The following is a 21,527-nucleotide window of genomic DNA, read 5'->3' as shown; positions in this document are numbered from 1 at the left end:
AAGACTTTGTAATATTAAAAATCATCAGTTCATTTTGATAAATTTAAAGCATAATAAATTGTTTAGTTCAAACAAATAGTGACAAAGTTAAGTTTGTTCATTCATGTTTTTCTCCTAAATGTCTAACATGAATTACTTTTCACTTCTTAGTTACAGTCCAGTGATTTGGGAGTAGCTGAATATACACTAAGAACTTTAACAATTAAATTTTAATTATTTTCTAACTTTTCTTTGCCCATGCCCTTTGATTACTTAAGTTATTTCAAAAGCATGTACTCTTGGTTTTTCTCTTTATGAGCTATATTCTGATTTTTCTGCTTATTAAAAGCTCATTTATAAAATGAAGTTATATAAATATGAAATTATGTTTAGGAATAAATTATTTCTCCCATCTAAAATACAAGAGTTCAGGAAAACATTCTCATATTCTTTATTCTTTAATAATCTTTAGTCATTCAGTCTTCCAAGTAACATATGAACTAAGAAACTAATTTAGCTCTATACTATAAGACTTTCTAAACCAAGATGAGCATAGAAGTTACAAAAAATGTAGTGAGTTTGAGTTGTTGTTTCCCTATGTAAATATAATGATAAAGAAATGAGCGAGAAAGGTTGTAGATTGAGAGTTGCAATAAATATTTCCAGCAAACTTATATGTTTGTTTTGTTTTCTTGTGCACAGTTATATTTATTTTACTCAAACTGTTCCAGTTTATAATTCCAACATGACCACTTTAAATATTTTTTTAAAATATATAAAGGTCCTTATATTTTTGTCATTACTCTCAAATGTTTTTATTTAATCAGCCCTTTACATATGTTGTTTTATAAAGTTTGTTAAATTTTGGCATGAATGAAATCACATAAGTAGCAGAAACCTTCAGCCAAAAATTTGGTTTTTGACTCCAGGGTAGAAAGGTGGAAATATGAGATGAACAAAAATATGGAGATATGTTTAAAAGAAAAATTAAATGAGGCACTCCATCCCTCACAAAGACATTTAATTACTTTGGCAAAGTCACTTCTATATGATTAATTTGGTGATCTTATCCACTAACTTATTTTTTCTGACATTATGGAATTGTAACATTTCTTCAGGTGCCATAAAATCCTGTGTAATACCACTTAGACGCCTTGCAGGGAGAAAAACCTTTTGTTAAAAGTAGATAATGAGGCTAAAGTAGGCAATAAATTACATATCCTTCATTTATAAAATTTTATGATTATGGAATGTGAAATTTGGAAGGATCTCATTTTCCAGAATTCCGTAGTGGCAACTCAGCAGTTTCCCTTTCCTCCATCTGGTGTTGAAGCCTCACATGAAATTTTCTAAATCCAGCTGTTTAATGTGAAATCCATGTAGTAAACACAGAAGAGGGCAGGCATATTTTGTATGTTTTCCTTTTTATTTCTGCCAATCATACAAGGAATACAAACTAGGTTAGATAAAAAAGTGTTGATAAAAATACAAGACATAAAATTAAGAATAACCCTTTGTGAAATTTTTGAAAAATTCTGTTCTCAAATAGAATTGAAGCAGAATTTTTTTTAAATTTCAATGACCTCTGATGATAAAAATCAAAGTAAGCCCAAAATTTTTTTATGGACTGAAATCATGACAAACTTGAGTCAATTGATAAAATCATTGAAAACAATTTTTTTAATTGAAAAGTAACAGGCACCCTTATTATCAAACTTTTTATTACAGGTGGAAGAAAAAAGGAAGGAGCACAAAGGTAATGAAATGGAAGTATCAGAAAGCCTATCTGATGGTTTTGCTGCCACAGATAATGATGATGGACTAATTCAACAAAGAAAGAATGAAAAAACTGATAACCAGAAATTTCCTATTGAGGAGAATAAAAAACATGAAGGGTAAGACTATGGCACTGTTTAACAGGAGATAACAGTTGCTGTCCTGTAAAACTAATTCTAATTTGGCCTAATATTTGTGGTTGACAAATTTTATGCTATGTTAGGGATATTCATTCTGGATATCAGAAAAATGAAAATAAACATAACTATTATCAAATTAAACTAATAAAAATTTTCTTAAAAAATAATAACTAGAGTTGAGTAATGTGAGGACAAAGAAACATTCTCATGCTCTATTTCTAAAGGAAATTGGTAAATACTTTTTGAAAGGTTGAAATACTTTTTGAAGGGTAATTTAGTTAAGTAGCATGTATCAAACTTTCAAATATATCATTATTTTAACCTAACAGCTTCATTTCTGTTAACTGGATCCCTCTGGGACAGGAAAACCAGCTGTAAATACATGCTTTCACACATTTGTTAGACACATATTTTATATTTTATATATATAAAAAATACATTATGATAAACATGCTAGGTATTGCATACTATTATACATATTATATATAATGTACATAAAGAACATAGCATATAAAGAATATTTATATAAATGTGTTAAATACATGTATGTGAATGTTAAAGATATTTATTATAGCATTGTCATGTCAAAGTTTGAGATAGTTAAGTACTCATCAATGAGGAAATAATTTATATTTTTATGGAAAAAAATTTTGAGTATAAAATGGTTAAAAATGAGGTTACATCTATAGTATGCACAATTAAAATGTATTTAAAGCAATTTGATGACAAATTCTAGTCAAATTTTGTTTGAACACTTGTATAATCTGTTAAATTGCAGAAGGAAGCTACATGCTATATTCACATTCTACCTTATTACCAAAAAAATAATCATTAGATTTTGGGGTTTTGTTCACAATGTCTAGTGCTTAAATATTTGACTCTTAAATTAATCTGAAAATTGCTAAGGGCATCCTTGTTCCATCAGTACTTCAGTATATTAGATAAAACCTATTAAAAATTTCATCAAAGAATTTTTGCTGTACTAAATCAGGAATTGACGTACTTTTTTTTCATAAAGAACCAGATGGTAAATATTTTAGTCTTGTGGACCCGAAGTTCTCTGTTGTAATCCAGAATCTATCATAGACATTAAATGAGTAAGTGAGATTAAATTCCAATAAAACTTTATTGACAGGGGCTGGAGTGTAGCTTAGCAAAAAAAAAAGAATGACTACAAAACATCTAAGTCAGTAAGTATGGACTCTTTTTTCAAAGGCTTCACAGCTAGGTGACATTGGGAATGACCTAAATTTTTCAATCCTTATATAATGATTAATAGTATGTTTTAACACTTTAAAGTGTTTTAAATTACATATATATGGTACTAAAAAACTATTAGACCAAGGAATTAAATAATAAATTCTTAAACTAAGCTAAAAGATCCCTGAAAATGTCTTAGTTATATCTGATAATCACTTTGCTCATTTTTATCAATAGACCAAAGTTTTATGGACAGTATTTCGTGCTTCATAAGAAATTTTCTAATTCTAGGTATTTTATACTATTCAAATATAGAAAATAGTGTTTCATTTTAAATTATCGAGTTCTATAACAGGAATATAAGCAGGAAAATTCAAAAAATCATTTTATAAACTGAATTTTTATAAATTGTATGTAAAGTTACTTGAAATATATGGTGTGGTACATATTGAAATATATCATCTTTAGAAAGGATAATGAGTTGTACTTAGGTGAACATGCCTGTAATTCCAGCCAGGCAGGATGCTAGCATGAAGATTTCAAATTTGAGAACAGCCTCAGCAACTTAGTGAGGCCCTAAGTATCTGCCTCAAAATAAAAAGTAAAAATACTGAGGAGGTAGCCAAGTGGTAAAGCACCCCTGGGTTAAGTTCCCAGTACCAATAAATAAACAAATGAACTAAATTAAAATAAAATAAAAAGATAATTACATGCATACATGGTATATTTAAAGATTTACTGCATTAACACTTGGGTTTTAGCACAAGGGTTAGCAAATCTAACTTATTGCATTTCTTTAAACAGTTTTTTTAGTGTTTGCTTGTGTATGTGTGTTGTTAAAGATGGAACCTATGGTCTTATGCTAGTCAAATGCTTTACCACTAAGCTACAACCTCAGCCCTCCATTCCTTCTTGAACTCATCATTCCTGCCACTCCTCCACAATTATTTTCCCCAAGGTCACCACTGATTTTCACTTTAATAACTCTTGACATCATTTCTTCCACCTCATTTTACTTAACCTGTCAGCAATATTTGACCCAATGAAAAACTCCTCTAAAACACTTTCTTCACTTGGCTTTCAGTATATTATTCAACTTCCTTGTATGTAGAAATAACTTTTCATATGTCCACTATTATGTAACACTTTGTATTATAATTGTATATTTATTTGTTGTTTGAAGCAGAGAATATACATTTTATTTTATTCACTGGTGCTTCATAACTTTCTGAATTAATAAATGAATTTAAATGAGGAAGATTTGGATTTTTTATTGTTTATCAGTAGAATTATTACTAAACACAGGCTTTTTAATGGATTTTTAAATTAGTGATCCTGCCTTACATACAAAAGAAGTAAGGAAAAATGAAAATGAAAAATATACCTCCAAAGAATCTGTGACTACACCAGCATTTGAGATGGCTGATTCATTAACTGGTGGTCTACTACAAGTAAAGGATGGTTGCCACTTAAGTGAAATAGATCAGGATGAAGAAAGGTAAAATCTATAAATTTATTTCCTCGTGAAAGAATGTTAACAGTGATTACTTTTCTGGAAATAAAACGGTATAGCATGGTTTGCAGAAAGAGAATGCTCTGTGATATCACACTGCTAACAAGTTGATTAAAATAAGGATAAGTGACTGACAAGGAGCAATTTCAATAAATGGTCACTATGGAAACCTGACTGCAATAGATAAGTATGGACAATAACTTAAAGAATTCTTACTTGGAAAGACAATATAAAAGTCAGAAATAACTAAGAAGAATTAAAGAGAGTTCTTTTTGTTTAAAATAGAAGTTTTTAGTGGATGCTTGCATGCTGTTGGAAATGATTCAGCAGAAAAGGACGTATTTATTCAATTGTGTTTGCATGTTGAAGTATTAGAAAGCTTCACATATTATTTTTGAGCATTTATAGTAAATTAATTGTTCTTAGAACTTCTATTCATGTGTGTGTGTATTTTTTTTTATGATAAGAGATTGTTGTTCATCATGAATTCGTTCAGAAGTGGAATATCCTAATATAATGGAGCATGGAAATAATGAACCAAAAGTTAATTGCCACACTTAGATGTTTTTAAATTATGTAATAAAAAAATATACAAACATTTAAGTTGCACTAAATAGAAGGTAATTATACCTTGTGCTTTGGATAGTTGTCATCATAAATAGCTATTATTTTGTATGTTAGTCTAAAATATCAGGTGTGTCAATTTAATAATTGTTTAAATTCTGGGGAAATGGGGAGGATTTAGCTTATGTACATAGGAAAGTAAAATACTAACAACCTAGCATGGATTATTACTTTTGAAATATAAAGTTTTAAAGTATAAAAAGTCTGTTTCCATATACCAGCAGTGTCACTGACATGTTTGATAAGTTTATGTTGAAAGATGAATGATGAATGTTGAATCATTAATTTCCTTAGGAAGAAATTAGTCATTGGTTTATTGAATGTAGATTTTCAAAATTGCCTAGGTTTAAAATATTTCTATTTTGAAAAAGATATTTGCAAGATTCAGAAATCATTATTATTAACCAGGTGCGGTGGTGCATACCTGTCATCCCAGTGCCTCGGGAAGCTGAGGCAGGAGGATTGCAAGTTCAAAGCCACTCTCAGCAGTTGGCAAGACCCTAAACTTATCAAGACCTGTCTCAAAAAAAAAAAAAAAAAAAAAAAAGCAAAAATGAAAATGAGGTAGGGATGTGTCCCAGAGATTGGCGCCTCTAGATTCGATCCCTGGTGCCAAAAGAAAAAGGAAAAAGAAAGAAATTACTGTTTATAGCCAGAAATGAAATGATTATGCAGATTAATCTGCTATTGTATCACTTAAAAGCACTTGAAGATAAATGTTTGTTTCAAAACACATGTGAAACACATGTTACAGAGCCAGAATTCCTGGGTTTGAATTCTGGGTTTGCCATTGACTAGCTATATGGTCTCAGGCAAGTTTCTTGACCTTTCTTTGCCTAGTTTTTTCCTTTAAAAGATACCTAATGTATACCTACCTCTCAGAATTATTATGAGCATTAAAATTAGCTTAAAACACATTTATAGTGCTTAAAATAATGCATACCAATTCCATAATATATCCTGAAAAAATTAACTTCTATCATGATTTTAAAAGGATTTCTTACATAAGGACTTAGCGATATTTTCTAAATATGTCTTAGTGCCCATAAAAGTTCGCTTTTATTAAAAATGACAGTAACAAAAAAACCTTATGTATTTCTTTCTATAAAGTAACTTTGTTTTTCCTTTTGCTTTGATCAAAGTTTGACCTAAATTTAATTCTTTGTTATGATATTATTATAGTGTCATTTGTTGTCCCTTTCTGTTACTCTTTGTTTATAGTTGAATCCCTTTATAGAAAATTATTACATTTTAAATAACCTGTTAGTTTTATGAATGGAAAAAATAAAATTAAAATGCAAATATGTTATAAAATCATAACAGTTCAGATAGTCTTTGTATTTTACATATTTAATATTTGCCTATAAAGATTTTATGCTTTTATTTTAGGCCCATAAAGAAAGCATCTATTGAAAAGGAAAAGGTATTGTAAAAGCTAATCATTATAAAAATATAAATTTACAGATACATTATAAAAAGTAAAGTGAAAGAATAGAGAATCTTTTGTTATATATACATATTTCCTTTGAAAAAGTGATTAAGAAATAGTGGCTATTGATAAAGGTATCCTTTTGACAAAAGTCAGTTCTTTCAAGAAGCACCTGTGCTTCTGCTCATATTATAACATGGATAGTTAGGCAGGGTGGCACATGCCTCTAATCCCAGTGATTCAGGAGGACAAGGTAAAAGGACCCAGCTTCAAGGCGAGCCTCAGCAACTTAAACCCTAAGCTCAAAATAAAAAAGTAAAAGGTCTGAGTATGTAGTTCAGTGGTAAAGCACCACTGGGTAGTTAAGTCCCCAGTACCAAAAAATAAAAGAAAAACTTAGGAGTAATTGTCACTTCTGTAAATTTAGTATATGGTCTAAATATTCAGAGGGGACATTTTGAAATACTAATATTTATTTTATAGGCCCCCCAAAAAATAAATGCTATGGATGACCTTGATGACTTAACTCAATCGTCTGAAACAGCCTCAGAGGATTATGAATTGCTTTACCCTAGTTATGAGAATATGTTGCTGCTAATTGAACAACTTAGAATGGAGTGTAAAGGTAGGATCATTGCATAAATATAGGGCCTTTTTGTATATTAATATATACACACCTTGCTTAGCATTGCACCATAAACATTGATGTGTTACAGTACTTTTATATCAGAAATATGCTTTATATTAAAATAGAATGAGGGGCTGGGGTTGTGGCTCAGTAATAGAGTGCTCACCTAGCATATGTGAGACCCTGGGTTTGATCCTCAGCACCACATATAAATAAATAAAATAAAGCTATTGTGTCCACCTACAACTGAAAATATATTTTTTTAAAAATGAGAACTTTTATACACTCTGTGAGTCAAAGAGCTACAGTAATTCCCACTGTACTTTTCTTAGCATGAATAGTACTGCAGTCTTTTTTGTTAACTTTGTTTTTGTTCTGTGTCTTGAGTATAGACAGGTCAAAAAACTTTTGTTTGTATCTGTACTGCTGCAATAATCTTAGCAACTGTTTGCTCACCCCACCTCCTGAAACCATGGTCTGCTTTGAAACTATATTTACCTATTTTTAAAAATTCAAATCTTATCATTTTCACTCCTTCCTTAAAACCCACTCATCACTTCTCATTGTTATAAGGATAAAGATCTCAGTCTTCCAGCTTTATTCTGTTTCTTTATGTGTCATAACCACTATTTTAGATGTTTGTTCTTGCAATAGAACTTTTGGGTTTTAATGGCTTGAGTGAAGTATTATTAATATATGATAAACTGCACATATGTGAAGTGTAGACTTTGATGCATTATGACATATGTATTAAACATATACAATAACTCATGTAATCAAGAGAGTTAAATTAATCACCCATGAACATCTCCTAATGCCCCTTTATATTTTCTTACTAAGAAACTGCTAAATTTTTCTCAAAGTATTTGTACCATTGCATTCTCAACAACAGTATATGAGTTTCAGTTCTTCCCTATCTTCACAAACACACAGTATTGTCAGTTTTGTTTTGTTAATTTTAGCCATTCTAATGGGTGTCTATTATCCATACATTATTGTTTTATTGTACATTATACTCATGATCAATAATGTTGAATATCTTTCCATGGGCTTTTTTTTTCCATTTGTGTATTTTTGGTGAACTGTCTTTTCAAATAAATGTCATTTTAAAACTTATATTGTTTATTACTTGTTGAGTTTTTAAGTGTTGGTTATATATTCTGAATATGATTCCTTTATCGACTATATTTTTTGAAATAATTTTTCCTCAATTTGAAGCTTGACTTTTTAATCCTCTTTTTTCTTTTAATGATGTGGTGTTATATAGAAGAGAAAATCATAACAAGTGTAAAATAATATTTCTTCAGGATAGTATTTTAAAGAAATCATACAGATTTTTAAAATTTTTTATTTGTACTTTGACATATTTACGTGGAGTATAACTTCCCATTTTTGTGGTTGTACATAATGTGGTGTTACACTGGTCATGCATCATATATGAAAATAGGAAAGTTATGTTCAATTCATTCTACTGTCTTGTCTTTTCCCATCCTTCCTCCCTTCCCTTCATAACCCTTTATCTAATCCACTGAACTGTTCTTCCTCTCCACCCCCCTTATGGTGAGTTAGCATGCACATGTCAGAGGGAACATTCAGCCTTTGGTTTTCTGGGGATTGGCTTATTTCTCTTAGCATGGTAGTCTCCAGTTTCATCCAATTACCGGCGATGGTTATAAAGTCATTCTGAGTAGTATTCCATTGTGTAATATATCACATCTTCTTTATCCATTCTTCTGTTGAAGGGCACCTAGATTGGTTCCATAACTTAGCTATTGCCAATTGAGCTGCTATAAACATTAATGTGATATATAATATGCTGATTTTAAATCCTTTGGGTAAATGCTGAGGAGTGGGATAACTGGGTAAAATGGTAGTTCCATGCCAAGTTTTCTGAGGAATCTCCATATTACTTTTAATAGTGGTTACACCAGTTTATAGTCCCATCAGCAATATATGAGTGTACCTTTTCCCCACATCCTCATCAACATTTATTGCTACGTGTATTCTTGATAACTGCCATTCTGACTCGATGAGATGAAAGCTCAGTGTAGTTTTAACTTGCATTTCTCTAATTACTAGAGATGTTGAACATTTTTTTCATATATTTGTGGATCAATTATAATTCTTCTGTGAAGTGTCTGCTCAATTTGCCCAGTTATTGATTGGTTTTTTTGTTTTTTTTTTTTTTTTTTTTTTGGTGCTAAGTTATTTGAGTTCTTGGGCTGGGGTTGTGGCTCAGTGGAAGAGCTCTTACCTAGCACGTGTGAGGCACTAGATTCAATCCTCAGCACCACATAGATACAATTAATAAGATAAAGGTATTGTGTCCATCTATTAAAAAAAAGTTTTATATGATGGACATTAATACTCTATCTGAGGTACATGCAGGGAAGATTTTTTTTTCCTGTTCTGTAGGCTCTATCACATTATCGATTGTTCCCTTTACTGTGAATAAGCTTACTAGTTTGCACCCATCCCATTTAGTGATTCTTGATCTTACTTCTTGTGCTTAGGAGTATTGTTGGGGAATTCAGTTTTTAAGTTGACATGATAGAGATTTGGACCTACTTTTTTTTCTAGTAGGCTCAGGGTCTCTGGTTTAATACCTAGATCATTGATCCACTTTGAATTGAGTTTTTATGCAGGGTGAAAGATAGGGGTCTAATTTCACTTTGCTATATGGATTTCCAGTTTTCTGAGCACCATTTGTTAAAGAGGCTATCTTTTCTCCAATGTACATTCATGGAGTATGAGATAACTATAGTTAAGTGGGTTTGTCTCTGTGTTTTCTATTCCGTTCCATTGGTATCATGTCTATTTTGGTGCCAATACCATGTCATTTTTGTTGCTATGACTCTGAAATATAATTTACAATCCAGTATTGTGATGCCTCCTGCTTCACTCTTCTCACTAAAGATTGCTTTGGCTATTCTGGACCTCCTATTTTTTACAAGTGAATTTCATGACTGCTTTTTCTATTTCTATTAAGAACATCATTGGAATTTAAACAGGAATTGCATTAAATTTGTATAGCACATTTGATAGTTTGGCCATTTTGACAATATTAATTGTGCCTATCCAAGAACATGGGAAATCTTTCCATATTCTAAAGTCTTCTTCAATTTCTTTCTTTAGTGTTCTGTAGTTTTTCATTGTAGAGGTCTTTAAAAACTCTTTCTTTAGATTGATTTCCAAATATTTTATTTTTTGAGGCTATTGTTAATGGAATAGTTTTTATAATTTCTTTTTCAGTTGATTCATCACTGATATATAGGAACACCATAGATTTATGGTGTTAAATTTACATCCTGCTACTTTGATGGATTTATTTATGAGTTCTAAAAGTTTTCTGGTAGAGGTTTTTGCATCTTCTAAATATCAAATTATGTCATCAACAAATAGGGCTAGTTTGAGTTCTTCTTTTGCTACTTGTATCCTTTTAATTTCTTTCTTTGGTCGAATTTGCTCTGGCTAGATTTTCCAGTACTACCTTAAATAGAAGTGGTGAAAGGGTATCCCTGCTTTATTCCAGTTTTTAGTGGGAATGCTTTCAGATTTTCTCTATTTAGAAAAATGTTGGCCTTGGGTTTAGCATAGAGAGCTTTTACAATATTGAGGTATGTTCGTACTATCCCTAGTTTTCTAGTGTTTTGAAGAAGAAGATGCTGAATTTTGTCAAATGCTTCTTCTGCTTCTATAGAGATAATCATGTGATTTTTGTCTTTAATTCTAGGCTTTTTGTCCTCTTAATGATATCTTTTCAAGAGCAGAAGTTTTATATTTTCATGAAATCAATTTATATATGGATTTTTATTTTTGTGTCATGTCTAAGACATCTTTGTCTAGCACAAGGTCATGAAACTTTTCTTTTATGCTTATGTCTAGAATTTTTCTACTTTTAGGTCTTATGTTTATACAAATGATCCACTTCAAGTTCATTTTCTATAGGGTATGAGGTATGGATCCAAGTTCGTTTTGTGGAGATATCCACTTCTTCCAACACCATGTATTCAAAAACCTATCCTTTCTCCACTGTACCATCATTGTGCCTTTGTCAAAAGTAATTTGGCTATTTGGATATTCATATTTATTTACTTACATACTTTCCATTTTATTCCATTAATCTATTTGTCTTTCTTTATACCAGTATCACAGTTTTGATTGCTATAGATTTATACTACTTGAAATCAACACTCCTATCCTTCATATTTTGTTCTTTTTTAGTTATTTTGGCTATTCTAGATTCTTTGCATTTCCATGTGATTTTTTTTCCTTCCTGGGGCTCAAACCCAGGGCCTTGTATATGCTAGGGAAGTGTTCTACCACTGACCTACATCTTAGTACTCCTATGAATTTTAGAATTAACTTGTCAAATAAAAAATAAATAAATAAAGAGCCTACTGGCCTTCTGGGAATTAGATTCAGGAGAATTAACCTCTTAATCATGAATCTTTGAACTTCTGAACAAAGTGATTCCTCCTATCCAACTGTGGCCTATACACATTAATGATTCTCTATCTCCCCTCTTCCAAAGCCTACACAGACTCTGGTAACCATTGTTCTATTCTCTACTTCTATGAGATCAACTTTTAGCATGGAAGTTACATACAGGCTTATCACTTTTATTCATTTCCTCAAAGTATTTAAATATTCATTGATTTTTCTATATCTTCTATTTCCTCTTTTATTCTTTTTATCTTTGATTTTATAGCCCATTTAGGTTGCTATAACAAGATACAGAGTATGTAGCTAAAAAATAAGATAAATTTATTTGCCAAAGTTATGAAAGATGGGAAGTCTAAAGTCAAGATACTAGCAGATTTGGTGTCTCGTGTTGATCTGCTTCCTAATTCATACATGGCTACCCTTTTCCTGTACCTTCACATGGCAGAAGGAATGAACAAACTCTCTAGCACCTCTGTTTTTTTGTGGATTTTTTAAATTTGTTCTTTTTAGTTATACATGACAGTAGGATGTATTTTCACATATCATATATATATATATATATATATATATATATATATATGAAGTTTAACTTCCCATTCATGAGGTTGTACATGATGTGGAGTTATACTGGTCATGTATTTATATGAACATAGGAAAGTTATTTCAGATTCATTCTACTGTCTTTTACATTCCCATCCTCTCTCCCATCCCCCCATTCACCCCTGTCCAATCAAGTGAACATCCACTAACCCCCACCATTGTGATTCAGCATCTACATATCAGAGAGAACATTAGGCCTTTAGGTTTGGGGGGCTGACTGATTTCACTCAGCATGATAGTCTCCAGTGTGTCTCTGTTTTTAAGAGGACTAATCAGTTTTTTGAGTTCTGTGCCCCCTCTCTTCAACAGGCCCTATTTCCTAATCCATCATGTCTAGGATTATATTTCAGGATATGAATTTTGAGGAGATAAAAACAGACTATAGCAAATGTTTATATGTATTCATGTTTATTATATCCTTTCTTCTACTTACTTTGAGTTTAATTTGCTCCTTTCTAGTTTTAGGTGGAAGTCAAAGACTATTGATTTGAGATGCTTCAAATAGAAACATTCAGTGCTAAAAATTTTCATTTAAGTACAGCAATAGTTACATTTCACAAATTCTGCCATCTTGTATTTTTATTTTCATTTACTTCAAAATACTTTCTAGTTTCTGTTTTCATTACCTCTTTAAACAGTATTATTTAAATTGTGTTAACTTACTTTTTAAATATTAATTTTCAGAGATATTTTCATTATTGATTTCTACTGTGATTGCTTTGTAATCAGGGAACACACTTTGGATGGCTAAAGTCATTTTGATTTAATCATTTTATTAAGATTTATTGTAAGTAGAATTATGCATTCAAGTCTACTGCATTCTTTTTTTATTTTTATTTTTTTAGTTGTTGTTTATTTATATGCGTTGCTGAGAATCAAACCCAGTGAGTGCCTCACACATGCTAGGCAAGTTATCTAACACTGAGCCACAGCCTCAGCCCCTCTACTACATTTTTGCTGATTTTTCTGCCCACTTATTCTTACTTATTGAGTAAGGAATTTTGACATCTCAGAAGATACTTGTGGACTTTATCTTTTTTTCTTTTTCAGTTCTATCAATTTTTGCCTCATATACTTTAAAGATGTCATTGGGTACATAAACATTCAGAACTATGTGTCTTCTTGATTAATTAAATCCTTTATCATTATGAAGTGACCTTCATTATTGCTGGGAGTAGATTTTTCTATGAACTCTACTTTGGAATTAATATAGCCATTTCTGCTAAGCCTTCTTTTATCAAGTATTAGTGTATATATTTTTTCCATCTTTTTAACAAATTTGTGTCTTTAAGTATGTTTCTTATAGGTACATATAGTTTGATCTTAGTTTTTAATCCAGTTTGACTGTCTACCTTTTAATCAAAGATTTTAGAGCATTATATTGTAACATAATTTCTGGATATAGTGAAAAATCTATATGCATATTTTGACTCTACAAAACCTTAACTACTAAGAGATTGCTGTTAACTGGAAGTTTTACTGATAGCATAAACAGTCCATGTATATTTTCTATGTTAAAAGTATTATGAATGGTGAAAAATAAATAAGAAATGCAAGAGGTCACTTTTTACTAGTACAGGCAATTCACTGGAAAAATTAACTGCTTTTGTGAATATGATTAAGATTGAATGGCCTTTTAAGTGGGTACTTATTACACTGGAATTCACAATAGCAACAAGAAGTGCCTATGAAATTATATCAATAGTGCAGTTATGTAATACATCTTTAATTCTGTTTACATTTCTCTTGATATCAGATGGTATCATATACAGTCTGTATTTGTATGCTTACGTTTTCATAAATTTTAACTTTCTATAATAAGTTTATATTTTATGGTAACAAATGATAAAATAGACTATTCCCTAGATTTTATGCATTCTGTCATGTCTTTTCCTTATTTTTTTTTTCAGTATTTCTAGGCTATGTGTTCATCTGCAATTTTTTTGTATTATTACAAATATTAAAAAAAAATCCACACATAAGTGAACTCACACCGTTTAGATTTGTCTGTCATAATGTTTGATTTTTCTCACCTTGCATCTCCCTAAAGTGCAATTTGATTGTTTGGTTTTCTTATGTTTTATTAAATCTTTCATGCTGGCTCTTTTTGAATTTTAGTTTGGGATTCAGTTAGGTTACTTACATATCACTTGATCCTTCCTGGTCTTTTTATTTTTATGATTTGTTAGAGTTAATTCCTCACTGCTCAGGCAAGATCTTTCTGATTACCCATTGCCCAGAGAATTACCAGTTTTTATAACCTGCCTGATGGGAATGACACTCTTCCTGGCATAGTTTCCTCTAATCTTTCCAGATGTTCTCTCATTTGGTCCCAGGAAGTTTCCTGGCACACATGTGGTGTTCATTACTCAAATACTCAAGGATGACCCCCTACAGATCTCCAGGGTTCTTCCTCTGTACTGCTTCTTCCTCTCCAATATTCTATGCTGTGATGTCTCTCTCTTCCTTACAGACTTACTAGACTTCATCACCTCAACTCAGGGGATCTGTTAGACTCACTTTAGTTCCTCTAGTATAGTGATCTGGAAGTTTTTGCACAGCAGGAAACAGAAATATTCAGAAGGTTTACTTATTTCCTATCAGAGATTATTGTCTTCTTTACCTGAAGGAAATCCACTGGCTTGAAATTGTTATTTGATATAGTTTGTCTGTTTTGTGTTTGGTTGTTTCAGGTGGGAACATGAAGCAAAACCTTTAATTCATCTTGTCTAAAAATAGAGCTAATGTTCTTCTTCACCCTCTTCCTATCTGCTTCCTGTTCACCCTCATTTCTCAGTGTAGCCATCTCTTCCACAAGAAAATCATCCTCGGCCCGGTATAGACCAAATTCCCTTGTGTGATCACAGAGTTCTATTTTCTTATAGCATCTTTCTGGATTTATAATGGTCACTATTTGTCTTCTTTACTGCAAGACTTTAACCTAAACAAGAGTAGAAGTTTTGTCTGTTTTATCTGCAGAGTTTAATATAATGTGCTCCACATTGTAGGCACTCAGTATACTTTTGTTCATATATTAATATGTGAATGTGAAAATGCATAGTACATTTTAGACAAAATGTACTCATATGTTTTATTTCTATCTTGTTTTCTCCCTGATACAGATTCTGTTAGCCTATTAAAACTTTGGGATGCAGTTCATTCATATAAAAGATTAATAGAACTTAAAAAAAGTCATTGTGAACTACTTACAGGAAAAATTAAAAAAATGGAAAATAAGGTTCATGAACTACAAAAGGAGCTGTCAAGCACAAAAGAAGTGAAATCACAGTTAGAACATGAAAAGGTGGAATGGGAAGGAGAAATTCACAATTTGAGGTATGAAATTCTATTTTAAAGAATTATTTATTTGAACTACTTATATACTATAGATATGTATTTGCATTATTTGAATTTTTGTAACAATTGTTTAATATTTTAATATAAAAAGTTTAAAATATTCTTTGAATATCCAGCAATATAGTTGCATGAAGTTTGGACTAAGGTATTTTTGTCCCTGTCTATTTAGTGAATATACAATTATGAAGAAAAGGCATGAGAAAGAAAATCTCTGAATTCTTCTGGTTTTAGTTGTTCAAGGGAACTCCATGTGGAATTTATCTTACATTTGTCTAAATCTAAGAAGGATATTTTAAATCACAGAATGATTTCTAAATCATTGTTCAGTATAGCATGTTTCTGATCTCTCAATGTTTTCATCAATATGCTTACAAAATATAAAATTGTTCTAAAAGCAAAAAGTAAAATACAAATACAAAGATACTTGTCAAATATTTCAAAGTAAAAAATGAATAACTTGGGCTTATTTAATTTGAGATTTTTATCTGCTAGTGGTTCTGAGCTGACTATATTTTATTTTCAGAATTGTTCAGGAGTGAAGATTTAAAATTTGCAATTGAAAATAAAAGATGTAGAACTGACTTATTTTAAATAAAAAAAATTGTAATTGTTGACTTACCTTCCAGGATATGCAAAGAAGAGAACTTCTTTAGTCTTGTGGAATATTAAATTCTTGAAAATAATAAATGACTTATCAACCATGAATACATCTTAACAATTATATGCATATTCATCTCTATCAGAGTTTTAATGGCAATATAGAAGGCTGCCATATAGAAACCTCACTATTTGGCAAATAATATTTGGGTTTGGTTTGGGAGTTTTTTTGGTTTGTTTTATAACAATCCTAAACATTATATTGTTTTGTTTTGTTTTTTGAGATCTTACCACTTTCTCTTACCACTTTCTAGTTTCTAGTTTTAGGTCTTGTATTTATACAAATGATCCACTTCAAGTTCATTTTCTATAGGGTATGAGGTATGGATCCAAGTTCGTTTTGTGGAGATATCCACTTCTTCCAACACCATGTATTCAAAAACCTATCCTTTCTCCACAGTATCATCATTGTGCCTTTGTCAAAAGTAATTTGGCTATTTGGATATTCATATTTATTTACTTATGTACTTTCCATTTTATTCCATTAATCTATTGGCTTTCTTTATACCAGTATCACAGTTTTGATTGCTATAGATTTATACTACTTGAAATCAACACTCCTATCCTTCATATTTTGTTCTTTTTTAGTTATTTTGGCTATTCTAGATTCTTTGCTTTCCATGTGATTTTTTTTTTCCTTCCTGGGGCTCAAACCCAGGGCCTTATACATGCTAGGGAAGTGTTCTACCACTGACTTACATCTTAGTACTCATATGAATTTTAGAATTAACTTGTCAAATAAAAAGTAAATAAATAAAGAGCCTACTGGCCTTCTGGGAATTAGATTCAGGAGAATTAACATCTTAATCATGAATCTTTGAACTTCTGAACAAAGTGATTCCTCTTATCCAACTGTACACATTAATGATTCTCTATCTCCCTTCTTCCAAACCCTACACAGACTCTGGTAACCACTGTTCTATTCTTTACTTTTATGAGATCAACTTTTAGAATGGAAATTACGTACAGGCTTATCACTTTTATTAATTTCCTCAAAGTGTTTGATTTTCATTGATTTTTCTATGTCTTCTATTTCCTCTTTTATTCGTTTTATCTTTGATGTTATAGCCCTTTAGATTACTGTAACAAGATATAGACTATGTACCTATTAAATAAGACAAATTTATTTGCCAAAGTTATGAAAGATGGGAAGTCCAGAGTCAAGATACTAGCAGATTTGGTGTCTGATGCAGATCTGTTTCCTAATTCATAGATGGCTACCCTCTTCCTGTACCTTCACATGGCAGAAGGAATGAACAAACTCTCTAGAATCTCTGTTTTTTGTGTGTTTTTATTAGTGCATTAAAGTTATACATAATATTGGGGGAACATAGCATGGTTTGGTCAATTTCATTACACCATTCCTCTCCTTTTACATCCTCCTTCACTCCTCATCAGAACTACCTTTCCTTTCCTCCAGTGATCTCCCTTCTTTCTTCATGGAGTTCCCTCCCTCCACCTTCACCCTTGTTGGTCAAGCTTCTGCATATGAGAGAAAACATTCAACCCTTGACTTTCTAAATCTGGCTTATTTCATAAGCTTTAGCATGATAATCTCAAGTTCCATCCACATACCATCAAATGTCATAATTTCATTCTTTTCGGCTAGTAAAAATGCTAGTGACTATACACCACTTTTTCTTTATTCATTCATCTAATGTTGCACTACTGGGCTAGTTCTATAACTTGGCTGTTGTGAATTCTGCTGCCATAACTTGATATGCCTATATCAGTATAATATGCTAATTTTAATTCTTTAAGATAAATAGCAAAGATTGGGATAGCTGGGTCACATGGTGATTTCATCCCTAGTCTTTTGAGAAATCTCTGTATTGCTTTCCGGAGTAATTTGCAGTCCCTCCAATAATATATGAGTGTACTATTTTCCCCACATCCTCACCAACATTTATTATTTCTGTTTCTGATAATTGCCATTCTGACTGGGGTAAGATGAAATCTCAATGTAGTTTTGATTTGCATTTCCATGACTTCTAGTGACATTGAACATTTTTTTCATGTATTTGTTGGCCATTTTATTTCTTCTTTTGAGAAGTGTCTATTTAGTACTTTTGTCCATTTACTAATTGAAGTATTTGGTTTGCAGGAGTGGAGTTTGAGTTCTTTATTTAGTCTGGATATCCCCTGATGGAGAAGCAGTTAGCAAAGATTTTATCCCATTCTGTAGACTCTGTCTTCACAACTTTTGTTTCTATTGCTGTGGGAAAGCTTTTGTTTTGTTTTTTTTGTTTGTTTGTTTTCTTCTAATTAGTTATACATGACAGCAGAATTCATTTCAACTCATTGGACACAAATGGAGCATAATTTCTCATTTCTCTGGCTGTACATGATACAGAGTCACACCATTCATGCAATCATACATGTACATAGGGTAATAATGTCTGTCTCATTCCATCATGCTTCCCACCCCCAAACCCCCTCCCCACCCCTCACTCCTTTCTGCCCAGTGCAGAGTTCCTCCATTCTTCCCTAGCTCCCACCCTATTATGGATTAGCATCTGCATATTAGAGAAAACATTTGGCCTTTGGGTTTTTAGAATTGGCTTATTTCACTTAGCCTGGTATTTGTGGAGAATCTTTTTAATTTGATGCAACCCACTTATTGAGGCTTGGTTTTATTTCTTGTGCTTTACGAGTTTTTAATAAAGAAGTTGATGCCTATGTCATTATGTTGGAGTGTTGAGCCTATGTTTTATTCTAGCAGGTTCAAAGTTTCTGATCTAATATCTAGGTCCTTGATCTACGTTGAGTTGACTTTTGTATAAGATGAGAAATAGGGATCTGCTTTCATTCTACATGTGGATATTTATTTTTCCTAGCACCATTGTTAAAAAGACTGTTTTCTCCAAAGTCTGTTTTTTACACCTTTGTCTGAGTATCAGATGACTATATCTATGTGGATTTATCTCTGTGTCTTCCATTCTATTCCATTTGACTTCATGTCTATGTAGATGCCATGCTGTATTTGTTACTAAGACTCTGTACCATAACTTGAATCTGATATCATAATGCCACCAGTATTGTTCTTCTTGCTTAAGATTGCTTTGGCTATTCTGGGTCTCTTACTCTTCCAAATGAATTTTAGAAGTAATTTTTCTAGTTCTATGACAAATGTCATTGGTATTTTGATGGGGATTGCATTGAATCTGTCTTAAGCATTTGCTAACATGGCCATTTTGACAATATTAATTCTGCCTATCCAAGAATGTGGGTAATCTTTTCATCTTCTAAGCACTTTTTCAGTTTCTGTCATCAATGTTACATACTTTTCTTTATTTTTTTAAATGACATTTAGATTATTCCTGTAGACACATTTTCTAAGTAAAGTTCTGATTTGGGGCTTGTCGCATTGAAAATAGTTGATATAAAAGGATAACAAAAACAAAAATAATTCTATTGAAATTAACAAATAATATACTCAACTAATTTATGCAATCTGAAAGGACTTATAGATCCCAGGGAGGAAAGTAGGCTATTGGTTGGGTAGTCAAAGGTTTATTTCTCATCTATTTATATAGTTTTTCATTGTAGAAATTTTTTACTTAATTTGTTAGATTTATTCCCTTTTTTTCTCTTTGTTTTCTTTTTTTGAAGCTATTGTAACTGGAATAGGTTTCCTAATTTTTTTCTCAGTTGATTCATTATTGAAGTATAGGAAAGTGATTGAATTGTGTAAGTTAATCTTGTATCCTGCTACTTTATTAACTTGTTTATCAGTTCTAGAAATTTTCTAGTGGAATGTTTTGGATCTTTTAGATATAGGATCATGTCCTCTGCAAACAGAGATAATTTCACTTCTTGTTTTTCCTATTTGTATCTCTTTAATTTCCTTCTCTTGCCTGATTTCTCTGGCTAGAGTTTCAAGGACTCTGTTTAATAGGAATGGTGAAAGTGGGTATTCCTTGTTCCTGGTTTTTGAGGAAATGCTTTCAGTTTATCTCCATTTAGTGTGATGTTGGCCTTCAGTTCATTGTAGTCTTTATAATGTTGAGGTAAGTTCCTCCTATCCCTAATTTCTTCAATATTTTTAATATGAATGGATGCTAAATTTTGTCAAATACTTTTTCTGCATCTGTTGAGATGATTGTGTGATTCTTGTCCTTAACATTTATTGATTTATGTATGTGGACCCAACCTTGCATCCCTGGGATAAAACCTATTTGATGGAATAGTGGAATAGGTGGACTGTTTTTGAATGCCATTTGTTTCATATAATGAATTTGGTAGTGTTCGATTTCTTTTTATTTGTGGAATAATTTGAGGATGATTGGCATTCTTCTTTAAAGGTCTTGTAGAACTCAGCCTTAAGGCTTTAAAGCCCTAGAAAAAGAAAAGTAAACTAATTCCAAAATCAATAGAAGACAGAAAATAATTAATATTAGAGCCAAAATTAATTAAATTCAGAATTTTAAAAATGCAAAGGATCAATGAACAGAATTTGTTCTTAGGAAAGATAAAAAAGATTGAAAAGAAAGGGATGAATTAACAAATTAGAGATGATAAAGAAGGTAGGTATCATCACAAATTCCAATAACCTGGAAAATCTCAAAAATATTGACATATATCTAAACACATATGACCTACCCAAGTTGAACCTTGAAGATATAGAAATTCTACACCAATGTCAAGCAATTAGATTGAAGTAGCAATTAAAAGCCTTCCAACAAAGAAAAGCCCAGGACAAGCTTTCTGTCTTTTTTTTTTTTTTCCTCCACATTGCAATGAATGCTGCAAGGAACACTTTATATAAATCATTTTCTATAGTCTAATTATTTACTTTGAATAAATTGTTCAATAGAGAATTATTTGGTTAAAATATAAAAACTTTTGAAAAGGTCTTTGATCAATATTTCTTAATAATTCTAAAGAAACTTTATATCATTAATTTCTTCAACAGAGTATGAAGTGGCCATTATTCTCGATATAGAAAAAAATCTTTAAAAATGCAATTTTTTTTTAATTGTGATGGTAGTTCTGGGGTTGAATTCAGGCCTTGCATATGATAAGCAAGCATTCTGCTAATGAGCTAGAACCTCAGCTTCAGTTTTATTTATTTATTTTTATGACACATGCATTTTATTATTTATTTAGATGTGTAAACTCTTGCACCAAGTTTTTACAAGCTGGTGAACACTGACAAATTATTTCTCCACAGAACTG

The 21,527-nt window shown here is 31.3% G+C and overlaps 1 protein-coding gene across 3 annotated transcripts in view; it reads left to right on the top strand.

The window, feature by feature from the left end:
* Positions 1-21,527, top strand: part of LOC101971738 (ankyrin repeat domain-containing protein 26) — a 110,099-nt gene that overhangs the window by 38,214 nt on the left and 50,358 nt on the right. For all 3 annotated transcript variants that reach the window (XM_021732532.3, XM_021732531.3, XM_040273714.2), the window contains 5 exons: positions 1,708-1,874; positions 4,426-4,593; positions 6,622-6,655; positions 7,145-7,286; positions 15,458-15,671. In XM_021732532.3, the coding sequence (XP_021588207.1) occupies positions 1,708-1,874; positions 4,426-4,593; positions 6,622-6,655; positions 7,145-7,286; positions 15,458-15,671 (725 nt within the window). The remainder of the gene's footprint in view (positions 1-1,707; positions 1,875-4,425; positions 4,594-6,621; positions 6,656-7,144; positions 7,287-15,457; positions 15,672-21,527) is intronic.

Source organism: Ictidomys tridecemlineatus, chromosome 1, assembly GCF_052094955.1.
Source record: "Ictidomys tridecemlineatus isolate mIctTri1 chromosome 1, mIctTri1.hap1, whole genome shotgun sequence".
NCBI classification, from domain to species: Eukaryota; Metazoa; Chordata; class Mammalia; order Rodentia; family Sciuridae; genus Ictidomys; species Ictidomys tridecemlineatus.
Note: the sequence above shows the minus strand (reverse complement) of the source record. Positions and strands in the feature narration are given on the sequence as shown.